This window comes from Plasmopara halstedii (assembly GCF_900000015.1).
Source record: "Plasmopara halstedii genome assembly, contig: Scaffold_525, whole genome shotgun sequence".
NCBI lineage: Eukaryota > Oomycota > Peronosporomycetes > Peronosporales > Peronosporaceae > Plasmopara > Plasmopara halstedii.
In genome coordinates, this window is record NW_020187445.1 from 695,405 (window position 1) to 707,729 (window position 12,325).

The 12,325-nt window shown below is 40.6% G+C and overlaps 2 protein-coding genes across 2 annotated transcripts; one reads left to right on the forward strand and one right to left on the reverse strand.

The window, feature by feature from the left end:
• Positions 1–2,828: 2,828 nt before the first annotated feature.
• Positions 2,829–7,604, forward strand: PHALS_10776 (dead deah box rna; the record flags this gene model as incomplete). The annotated part of the gene is made up of 7 exons (XM_024726263.1): positions 2,829–4,027; positions 4,090–4,163; positions 4,217–4,497; positions 5,011–5,208; positions 5,291–5,347; positions 5,411–7,267; positions 7,323–7,604. The coding sequence occupies 7 exons, from the start codon at positions 2,829–2,831 to the stop codon at positions 7,602–7,604; spliced, it is 3,948 nt and encodes a 1,315-aa protein (XP_024576957.1).
• An 80-nt stretch (positions 7,605–7,684) lies between these two features.
• On the reverse strand, positions 7,685–10,115 carry PHALS_10777 (SAP family cell cycle dependent phosphatase-associated protein; the record flags this gene model as incomplete). Its single annotated transcript, XM_024726264.1, has 2 exons — positions 7,685–9,857; positions 9,937–10,115. 2 exons carry the CDS (start codon positions 10,113–10,115, stop codon positions 7,685–7,687), a joined length of 2,352 nt encoding a protein of 783 aa, XP_024576958.1.
• Positions 10,116–12,325: the final 2,210 nt, after the last annotated feature.

Sequence of the window (12,325 nt, forward strand, 5' to 3'; positions counted from 1 at the left end):
TTTTAATGGCTCATATTTGTCAGGGTATGATGGTTTGGCGGAGTCAGCAACACAGATTGCCGCCCCTACCGTTGAAACCTCACAGATATGTGGTCGACAAATATATACACCCGTAGATAGAATAAAATAGGAAAAACGAAGTGATATCTAAAAAAATTAAGCTTTTTGTAGAACTTAAACTCTTCACCTTTGGTATGTATTATGCTAGATGACGAGGTTGCCAAGCTATGATCACGTACCGGCGAAGAAATACATTCTTTACCAAGTCATGGTCGCGCGAATCGTTTAGGACGAGTACGAGGTTAAAGCAACTATCCTCAAGTATTCTAAAGAGCCTAACCTATTTCCTTTTTTGGTAAAGGATTAAAAGGAGAAAGTTGTGATAGCGCTACATCGTGTATTTCACGGTCGCAGCAAAAAAGAATTGATTAGATTCACAATATACCAAAGATAAAGCAAAAACATCCTGCGTTCTACAAAGGCTAATTAGAGCCAAATTTCGGTACCACTTCACGAAGCTGTCGGCTGTGAAGTGATCTGTTGTGCAAAGAAAAGTGTCTACACGATGTGCTCACCTGGCTAGTACAGCGACGCGATTTTGAACCACTGGGGGACTGAAGACACGCAGCGCGATGGTGCAGCAGGGCTACCGTAGCTCTAAGCTCAGGTCACTGACATCTTACGTTCTTTTTAAGAACCAGTACGAGTGCAGCAGATCGCATTCCGCGGCCTCCAAGAGCACTGAAATAGTAACCAAAGTAAGTGAGCTCTTCCGCTCAAAATCAAAACTGTACTTAATTGTTTAGTTGCGGCAGAGCCGTCAAAATCTACAGCCCTAGTTTTTTTCTGATAAATATAGTAATACCTAATAAATGTAGTAAAACCTCAATTAATAGAGTAATATGCATTACTACTGGCAATGCTGCCACATGATGGCTTCTTGTTACGGGGTAGCCACGCCACTGTGTGATTACACCAACTTGTGAAATCGACACCTATGTACGGTCACACCATCTTGTGCGACCCGCCAATTCATACAAGTGTACGTGTAACCCCGTTACAGATAGCGAAGTTCAGATTGCGAATCTGACATTTCTCAGTATGAACCGAGCACCAACAATCTCGAAGAGAGTCGACATGCCATCATAACATACAGAGCTCACGAAAACCAGCCACGGAAGGTTCAACCTCGGCGAGAAGTTCTCGCTAGGAATGCGGTGGCCAACTGTTGTGCAATTGGTGTGTCGCCCAGTACACTGAATTGTCAATAGTATCTGGTGAAGAAGAAGGACTCTTTCCAATTGGATAACTATTGCAAGTTTGAACTCTCACTTCGGTAAAAAGTTTGCCTTGGTGCCGTTGCCGGTTACTACCTAAATCGCCCTCGGCTAGATCTTACTTGGGGGGGATGCAGGACTGTTTGATCTAGCTTGCTTTCTACGATCAAGTAGATCTAGTGGTCAAAACGACCCTAGGTTGGTAGCTGTTACAGCTAACTAACGAAGAGGAGCGGGACTGTAAATACTAAAAAAGTTGGAGGTGACAGGTTTTACCCTGCTATCTGCCGCAACGTCAAGCCTTAATCACGCAGAAGTCGAGCGTCCGCTTCTCTAAGACTATCTTCTACAGCCTTTCAGCACTGGTGGAGGAATACTCTGTGGGTATAGAATAAGCACGCATTGCGACGTTCTGGAGCTGATTTTGCCTTGAATGTAGCGGAAGTTTCGCACGCATTGGTGTGAAAGGGCCCCGCCTCAGCACAATCAGCAACATCATACATTCTAAAAAGCGGAATCATGACGTTAGGTTTTTGAGCACGAGTCGACATAGTTCTTGCGCCATCATAGTAACAAAATGGATTCCCTGGGCCAGGTCCAGCTTAATCGAGATGTGATGAAGTCGTCGTGAGGTCCACGGCGGGCGTCAAAATTTCTTGATGTTTGAAAGGGCACGGAGTACCTTACTCGCGCAAGGGGGGCAAGAGTGGTGAACATCACGCCGTATATCTATATATATGCTGTATATATAGGTCACCCCGGCAAGTCACTGTGGTTGTTCTTATCAAAAAACCATCCTCGCCAGAAAGGGTTTAAGAGCGTAAGTCACAAGGACCACCCTTTTCCGTAGGCTTTTTAAGCTGTTTGATAAAGAGCTCGAGCGGGGAATCCCGGTGCGAGTATGTTCTGAAGAGCAGACGCGATAACGTGCAACAGATGGAAATCGAAATTAAAGGCACGCTAAGTGTTTAGTTTTAAGCAGCGTTTCAAAAAAAGTAAAACACATCGCAGTGGGATAAGGTGCAACAGGATAAGTACTATACTTTCGCATATTTACACCGCACAATTGTATCATATACGATGCATAATGCAGTTTTGAGTTGTTGTAAATAGCCATCAATAACGACGTCACGGTATCTATGTAGATGATGGCACGAGGTCCAACACTAAAGAAATTGTTTGCAGAGCAAATTAGATAACAATACTTAGAGGCCGTCGGTCCTGCTCCTGCGCTGAGCGTACGAACCGATCCGTGTGATCATATCAACGCGGACTAATAAAGTCAAGCTTCCTCTTTGCAAAGCGCTCGGTAGCCCCGTTGCAACATCTTAAAGTACAAACAAGTGAAATAAAGGGTTGGATTTCTTGGGCATACTATAGGCATCCTTTTGCAATCGCCTCTTCAAATTTAGGCTCCAAGACAGCCCACGTTGTCTGATTAACATCAAAACTTGGCACCATCGTCCCAATTTCGACTAATTGAAGTACTGATACACCAGCTCGCTTTTTCAAAGATCTCCTAAAACGTCGAAAATGCTACTTCTAGTCGTTATGACTGTGGTATCAGCGATGATAAATGTAGTGCAAAGCTCATCAATTCGAGCATTAGATGGCATGGGAAATACAGTCGAATGGTGGGCTGTGCTTAAGCTTCCATCGCATATCCAATCATCGTCTGGTGTCGTAATTCCAAATCCATGTGACTGTCCTGTGCCAGATTGTCGCAATGTAGCGACCTCGGAATCCAAAAGTCGACAAACTCGAGGAAAAGGACTTTGCTATCTATATGCAGACTCGAGAATGCCGGAATTTCGTTACTTTCGAGATATTGGCTACGAATGTTTAGGCCAAGGTGGCAATGATCCACTAAGTCACACGTTAAAACAGCGCGAGAAAAGTGCATATTGGGCATATTTCAACGATCAATTCAATGGCATTGCTGCTGCTTTTCATACGCGAAATAGCACAACAACTCAAGAGATGAAACATGTTTGTAATGGTGGTGATGTCTTTAGTGCTCATGCAAAAGGAGCTGTAGCTTTTCAAAATGATTCAACTGGTGGTTTCTTTCTTCAAACGTCGACACCAAATTATCCTGATCCAACACGAAATGATTCTTTTGTGAATTTAGGATGTCAAGTTGATAATAATGTGCAATTCGCACAACATGTCGTTGCCATGTCATTAGATGATCTCGAACTTCATAAACTTGCACAAGAGCTACAGCTTGCAAGATTGTGTTCAAGTAACTTTTACAATGACGAGAATTTTCGTACATTGTTAAGAAGTGATTCTTTAGATCAAGATGGAAAAGAAGAGGAAAATACAACTGCTGCAGCCTTTTATCAAGCACTTTTGAATCCAAATTTACCACTTCCGAAGCCTATGGATCCCATGAAAGCTGAATTTCGATTAAAGTTGTCACAAACGAGTCGGAATGTGTATATTCCACTTGAAAAAGATCAAAAGCTTGTAGATTTGAGTTCATTTAATGATCAGCAAGAAGTTCGTGTTCTCGTGAAAAGTCCACGAGCTACTGTACCACCGTGGGCATTAGTTGCTGAAATGCTTGATTCAGATATTAGTGTGGCTTCATGGTGGGATGGAAGCTATGGCATTCCGATTATTTGTGCTGGTGATAAGTACACACATTCACCTTATGAGTTTTGTTTGAATAATCCATCCACTGGTGTGAAATTAAACGCAGATGGATCTGCTCCATATAATATTGAGAATCTGATGCATGCTACGTACGTGATCAAGAAGAATGAAAGTATCAAAGTCGTTAATATGTGATTGAATGTGGTGATAGGTGGCGAATGAATGATAATGATACCTTTTTGACGTGGCAATTAATTGGTGGACAACTTCTTGATGGGAATCATGGTAAGTGAGTCATGAACGATACGATTTAAAGATTCTAATGGGTTTGTTTGTAGCAAAATGGGGCTTGACAACACCTCGTAGTGGCTATAGAAATCTTACAAATGCTTATGTTATCTTTGGTGATCTCAATATGGAAGGATATCCATGTTCGAAACAGTGCAATGGGTCACAAGCAGGACGAGGTGGAACCTTTTTTTCGTTGATGGAACCAAGAATGCACAAAAGTTTGAGTGAAAATGTCATTTCGGATACTTGTCGATGTGTTTCACCTGATGGAGAAGTACGAAAGGAAAGAATTGAACTAGATGCTGATGGATTTTCGACATTTGAACACGTAAGAATGTGTCATCATGGATGTATTAAGAAACTTCAAGAGCATTTGGAACCAAAAGAATTGCCATTATTAAGCAGAAATGCTTCATCATTTTGGTCTAAGTAGAGATAGTAGTACTAAAGAAGGTTATTTGGACGCTGAAATATATAGCACTACAAAAAATAGTAATTTGTAAGTACAAAAACCTCCAAAAAATGTCCGATGAATCCTTACCATTGTTCCCACGGATAAAACAGTCACCATATTGAGCTTTAAGCTGTCCATTTTGATACTCTTGCGTTTGTTCCATTGCAATATTCATAAAGCCATCTAAACAAGCCAAAACACCTTTATATTCGACGCCATTATTAAGCTTTACGTCGACAGGACGACCTAGCACGCCTTGAAGAAAGTCCGATGGTGTCTTCTTCGTATTCATTTGCTCCGCCATTTTTAGTCAAATAATAACAATACAATTTAAAATTTTACGTTAAAGAAATGGGTAATTTTATTGTTTAATCTACAATGGAGCAGTTGCAACGTGAATATCTTCGTGGTGCGAGACGCAAAGCCCAAACGGCCGATTATTTTGACGTGGATGATGGTACAGATGAAGAAAAGAAAGTTGCTGCAACAGGGGACGAAGTGGATCCACTTGATGCTTTTATGGAGGATATTGATGCACAAGTGAAGCAACAACGCCAAGCACCTCCGAAACAAGTGGCGGACAAGGTGCGACATATTGGTAGAAATTTATTGCGTCATACTAATGCCATGATGCATCAATATTGTCGATATGTGTATGAATCCATAGCCACAAGTATTGAATCTTGATGATGACGAAAGCAACTATTTTGAGAAAGTTGCACGGGTAAGAAGCATATTCGTACACTTTAAATTGATAAGTTGCATGATGATAAAAGTGTTGCTTTAGACTAATAAATATCCCCAAGAATTTGATAATTCCGACGATGAAGTGTATGAAATGGCAAAGGATTTGGATACAGACGCTTTGGAAGAAATGAAACGTAAAGAAATGGAAATTCTCACTCCACTCGATCATGCCACAATCGAGTATGAAAGTTTTCGTAAAAACTTTTACACGCCACATCGTGACATCTGCAAATTAAGTGACACTGAAGTGGCAACGTTACGCTCCAAATTAAATGTTTGCGTCCATGGAGCTCAAGTGGCAACTCCAGTACAATCATTTTTACATCTTGGATTTGATCGTAAAATTGTGCAAATGCTTCGAAAACTGAATCTTGAAACTCCAACAGCAATTCAAGCACAAGCAATACCAGTTGCTTTATCAGGACATGATGTCATTGGCATTGCCAAAACTGGATCTGGTAAAACTTTAGCTTTTACTTTGCCACTTGTACATCATATTATGGACCAAAGAACATTAAAACGAGGGGAAGGACCAATTGCAATTATTTTGGCCCCGACACGAGAATTGGCCCGTCAAACATACATTCTAGTGAAAAAGTTTGTGAGTATGTTTAATGCATCATGTGCTGCAATTTATGGTGGTGCTAGCAAGTACGAACAAGTCCAAGCATTAAAAAAAGGAGTTGAAGTGATTATTGCAACACCTGGACGTTTGATTGAAATGATTCGAAAGAAAATTGTGGTCATGAATCGTGTGACGTTTGTGGTACTGGATGAAGCAGATCGAATGTTTGAAATGGGATTTGAGCCACAAGTGCGTTCAATTATGGGTCAAATTCGTCCTGATCGACAAACACTCATGTTTTCTGCAACTTTTCGTTCTAGGATACAAGCACTTGCTCTTGATGTACTAAATGATCCAGTGAAATTGACTATAGGACACATGGGACAAGCAAATGAAGAAATTCGACAAGTTGCAATTGTTTTACCAAATCATGGTGCGAAATGGCCTTGGCTTATGTCAAAAGTTGAAATGTTAGTGACCGATGGTCGTTTGCTTATCTTTGCTAATAGTAAAACTGGATGTGAGACATTGGCTACAAACTTGGGATTAGCGTGTCCTACAATTTCTGTCTTATCTTTGCATGGTGATAAAACGCAACATGAACGTACAGATGTTTTGCGTCAATTTAAACAAGGCAAATGTCAAGTGTTAATTGCCACTGATGTGGCAGCGCGTGGTTTAGATGTGAAAAATGTGAAAACTGTCGTGAATTTTGATGTGGCAAAGACTATTGATACTCATATCCATCGTATTGGTAGAACTGGACGTATGAGTCACGATGGGGTCGAGCCTGGAACGGCGTATACGCTTGTAACACGCCTCGAGTCGCAGTTTGCAGCGCAATTAGTATACAATATGGATGTGTCAGGACAAAAAGTGTCCGAGGAATTAGTTGCACTTGCACAAAAAGATGGACGATTTCGACGTGGCAAACATGCAACAAAGTGGCAAAAAGAAAATAGTCAAAAAGAATGTGAAGAAAGTAAAGAAGAGCGATTATTAGATGCTTCGGATGTAGCAGAATTGCAGCGATATCATGATAGTCAACGAAAGACTAAAGCTGAGCAACGTCAAGGTGTGGGATTTGGTCATTTCAACGCACGAAAAAAAGTAGTGCATCCTGTTGCATGTGCACCTGCCACAAAATTGGCAAATGCATTTCGCTCAGGGTTTGTCAAGTCGACACTTGATATTGATGCAAATGCAACTTTTTGTGCACCTTCTACTACTTCAGCACCTTCTACTACTTCAGCTATCTCAAGTTCGATCATTCCATCCGACGCCACAAAACTTTCTCCTATCACTACCTCAAGTATTGATCAAGTCTCAGAGGTAACAAATGTAACACTCGACTCCACATCACCTATGAATGTTACTTCAGAGACAGAAAGTAAAGCACGTTCAAGAAGTCGACAAAGATATTACAGTCGTAGCCATTCAAAATCAAGAAATCGATATCGTTCAAATTCTTCTGAACGTGATTCTCGTCGATGCCATCGCTACAAGCGACAAAACAGTAGATCGAGTCCAAGTTCAAGTCCAAGTCCAAGACGTCGACGTCGCTCAGTATCACGCTCACGTTCGAGATATCGAAGACGTTAAGAAATTCTTGAAACAATTTAAAGTCATTTTTTTTTTTGCTTTTCGAAAAAGTTTTCAATGTGCTTGAATGGAAAAGGATTAAACAAAACTATAGGAAAACTAACATGGTATGAGGTCTCACGCTCATCGTGGCCTCTACAAGCGACTCTATTGTGCTTCAACCTGCGTCTCCAAAGCAGCAGATTCGTTACCACTTTCATCTACCGTCGTCTCAATCCCTAGTGTCTCATCACTATTGGTCGTTGAGTCCAAGACCTCACATTTCGTTTCGTCCTCCACTTTCATCTCTGCATTCGTCTTAGCTTCCGTCGTCTCAGTTGTTACTTCCAAAGGTTCCGTCGCTTTACCAACTTGAGCAGCTTTTGCTGCACGACTAACGGCTAAATCGGCTGTCGTAACAATCGCAGGCACTATTTCTTCATCGTCAAAATCATCCTTTTCCATACCTGGAATCGGTTCAAATGGAATTTCTTCAAACGTCGTTTCAAACTTGGCCCAACTTCCACCTGATTCAAAACTTGCCCAACGATCCGATGCCGCACCATCATCAGTACCTGTATCAGTGCTCTCCTGTCTTGATACTTCATCTTCATCTTCGTCGCTACTGCTGCTGTCATTCATAATCTCCGGTAACATTGGTGTATCCGTGTCTTTTCCGTCAAAGTCTCCATTAAACCCGTTTACGTCAGCATCAAAACCTGAAGCACCCAACATTTCAGCAAATTGAGCATTTAACAGCTCATCGTTTTGATTAAATCCCATGACCAAATATGGATCTTCACTAGTTTGTGGAATTGTCACACCACCAAGTGGAAGTCGTTCTCGCTCGTATAAAGGAGCAAGAACTTTACTCGACAAGTCATCCCATTTTTTCCACGTAACGTCGTCTTCTTCAAACAATTCAAGTACTGTATCTGCATGCCGCATATCATTCAACGATCCCTCTTCGTTCGTACTACCTCGAACATCTTCCAACATTGTCATCAACATGTTACAAATACGATGAAGATGACCAACGTAACCAAATGAAAAGCCTTTTGCAACTGCCGTCGCTTCATCATTCTTTTCATGCGCTTCAATAATACGAGGGAGTAAACGTGCATCTTTTACTAAACCTATGAGCAAATCATGACTCCCACTCTCCAAGATTCCAATCACCATACTTTCAACATCTGCATGTAACATATTTACCGACTCAAATTGAAAAAACAAGTCCAAACAAATCGAAATCACATCATTTTCGAGTAATGCGACGTCTACTGTTTGATACTTGGATTGCATCAACGAAACAATAAGTCCAACCATTTTTAAACGACGTAATCCCAATCGTGGAACTTCTTGATGACGTTGATTACGAACCGTTCCTGCATCAGCCGCATTTGTTTTTAAAATGGTACAAATCTGAGGCACTCGTGATACTACACACGCAACAACTGGAGGCATTTCATCCGTAGCACAATATTGAGCATTTGTTGCACGCAATAACAAAGCACTTAATACAGAAATTGCTGCAGTCATAGACGAGATACACGATGCTTTTTCGTCATTTGGTACAGCAAGTGTAATCAGTTTCTCAGCTACTTCCTTTGTTTCCAAATGTTCTAATAATGCAAGTGAGGCAGGAGCATTTGAACTCGCAGGAGAGACTGGATCCGATTGGTGAGCACGTGAACCACAATGAATAATATCCACAAGCACTTCAGCCGCGTGTTTATGAGCATCGCTATCACTTGTTTCATCTGCAAGAGTCGTTAACAATAAATCGACAATTGTTGGTTCTACTTGCCATGTCAAGATCTTTTCTTTTGATCCAGTTGGAGTAACACTTCCACTCATACCATCATCTTCATCCGTTCCATACCAAGAATTACTTGGTGGAAATGTCATTGCCATGCCTGGAAAATCCATACAATCGTCCATATAATCAGCTTGATATGGTTGTAATAGACGCTTAAGCAACTCTGCAATTGAGAAACTAGCCGTATGACGAGCAAATCCCATCAATAATTGCTCCGAGTGTTTATTCATCAATGTCGTCATTTCATGAGGCTTGCGTACCATTAACATGGTAACAATCTTTTCAAAATACCCTGCTAAACGTGGATCAAGTGGTTCCGTTTGATACAAAAATTCAAATAACGTCTCAATGATCTTTCCATCTGATGCTGTAACTAAAGTCTCCGTGATGGTACTAATATCACAACAAATGACTTCACAGGACATGTATGGATACTTTAAAGTACGTAAATCATCAGACATATTCTCAGGTGTGCGTACAACATATTCAATCAGCTTTTGTACAATTTCATCCTGTGATAGACTAGAAAGATACATCACATTGCAAGATATTATGTTAGTCAAGCTTCTTACTATTTCTATAAGTCAAAAGTTATACGTACAAATCCAATAGCTTTGTATTACGTGTCTTGACTTCCTGAACCAATTCATCTTCTTGAAGCACTTGTTCTAAAGTAAAGTCTTCCTTCTCCAACAAATCATTTAGTGGACTTGAAATATTAAAGAGCGATGAACCCTGCGCCCACACGCTACCATCGGTCAAGGCGGAAAAGAGTGACATGCTGTCAGTAAGTAATTTTTTAACGTCCTTATGCTCTCGCTAGAGTAATAACGAAGAAGCAATAGACGCAATTCTTGTAGGTTTCTTCTTCCCTGGTGAACGGCGGCACGTTCCCCCCTTTGTTAGACCCGTTTCTGTGGCTCAAGTAGCTTAAATGCTTATATTAAGTTTTATTCGCGACAGTCTGAGCTAAGAAAAGATTATATGTTTCAAGGTAGCCAGCACAAATTTCTTCGCAACACTGGGGTTCGGGGTACCCAAAATGGGCTATATAGTCTGCATCTTTTTATAACCCAAATATTTCTGTATTGTCATAAGATTACGATTTTGAGGAAGAAAAAGCTGCTTTTTTGAAAAAGGCGGCTTAGATCAGTTTTCTATAGACTTCATTGATTCTTGTCTTCCTTTAATTGTCTGCCAGGCCTGTCTCACACGTCGCGCGTGACGATTGCGGTAGATTGCTTTCGCAACGCGAATGTGATTACTGATCTTTCTAACTTGGTACTTTTCAAGCACTTATTTCTGTAAAATACGTGATCGAAAAAGAGCAAGACGCTCAAATCTTTTTAGGATACCTTCACTTAGTGACTATATCACAAAGCTCAACGCATTTTCAAATGTTGACTTTTTCAAGGTTTCAGATTAGTGTTATATGCTTATCTTTCTCTTTGTATATGTGTTGATGGCTACTTCTAAATGTTTAGAAATAAGCTAGAAGTACAACAGGTTATATTATATATTTCATAGCAGCATTTCCTTTGAAGGAATTATTGATATTCAACATATAATCACTTTCAGTGGCCTATTACTATTTGTGACAACCATATATATCTGGTCCATTGCTAGACAAATTCATACATTAAGTGCTGACTTTTTAGACTTTCTGTTTGCAATGCTTTAAGGAACGAAGGTAGTCTGTTTGAGGCTGTATCAAATGTCTATCAAAGACTTTTGATACGTTAAACCAAAAATCATATCCATATTGATGTCGCACCCAGCTGACAACGATGATGTAGTCCTTAGTAATCCGATCAAAACTCTTTTACATACATATCCTTTCATGGAGTAAACCTGATTAATTAGAGTATCCGGTATCTTTACCTCCAATACCCTTAGTCTTGATAGTGGCTAATCTTATCAACATGGACCACTACTTCTTTTGATGCTCTGACTCTACAAATTGAAAAGAAAAAGAAAAAACAACACCGGCGATCAAATCACAGGTTGAGTCCATGCCGTTAGCATTAGCAGACTACGGTTATTCGAGACTATTTCCGTAGATCGCGTTGAACGCAGAAAGCCAGAAACCCCTAAGTAAGGTACCATCTATTTACAACGGATGGCGAAAGATATTTTTGGGCGATGTGGTTGGAATACGCAGTGCGAATTCCGAAGTGCTGCAACAAGCTTTAGCAATGCTCTATTTAAGTCAAGAAGTTTTTTGGGTCCATGCGGTCGTTCGCAGGCGTTTTAATTTGAAGTTCTCCGACAACTTTTTACTTTTCAGCAAACTGACAAAATCTGGAACACTTCGCTTTTACCACTTATTACCAATTATCACTGCGACTATATTGCAATAACTTCTTAGGCTAAATGATGGCGCTCCCTAATCGGTGGGTGTCCATACAAGGGATGACTCTGTAATGGCGCATTAAGGTGCCCAGCATCACGGCCTATATAGCCAGCCGGCCTAGTTAAATTGTGAATAGGTAAGTTCGCTAAAGCTTTGCAGCTGTCCGATTCATCTCAGTACCGCATGCTGGTAGGATAGGTAGCTGTCTCTGTATTCACGAAATTTCTGGGATCACCGAGATTAATGGCAATTTCTGACCTGAAGGGGTCCTAAGAAAAATTTATATCCCAAAGTGTTCAAATGGCGTGCATTATACGCTTAAAAAAGAGTTCGATTCTCGTGTTGGGTAACATGGAGCACGTGTGTCAGTCAATCACAAAATATGTGGCCCCACCGACTTGTCAATGTTTTGTTAGCGCTGAATCGTATACTGTATAGCAATTGTACGGATCAAACTTCTTCAATTGAACGTATGCAGTAATGAGCTTTTGGGTCCTTAGGAGATTAATGGATTCTTCAAATTATCTCATCCCTCCTCTACGCTCAAACGAATTTCCTTGTTTCTAATCGTTAAAGTCATATCGGAGGACACAAATTTTTTTTTATTGGATCCAGTGGAATCGAAAAAACGAAGTTG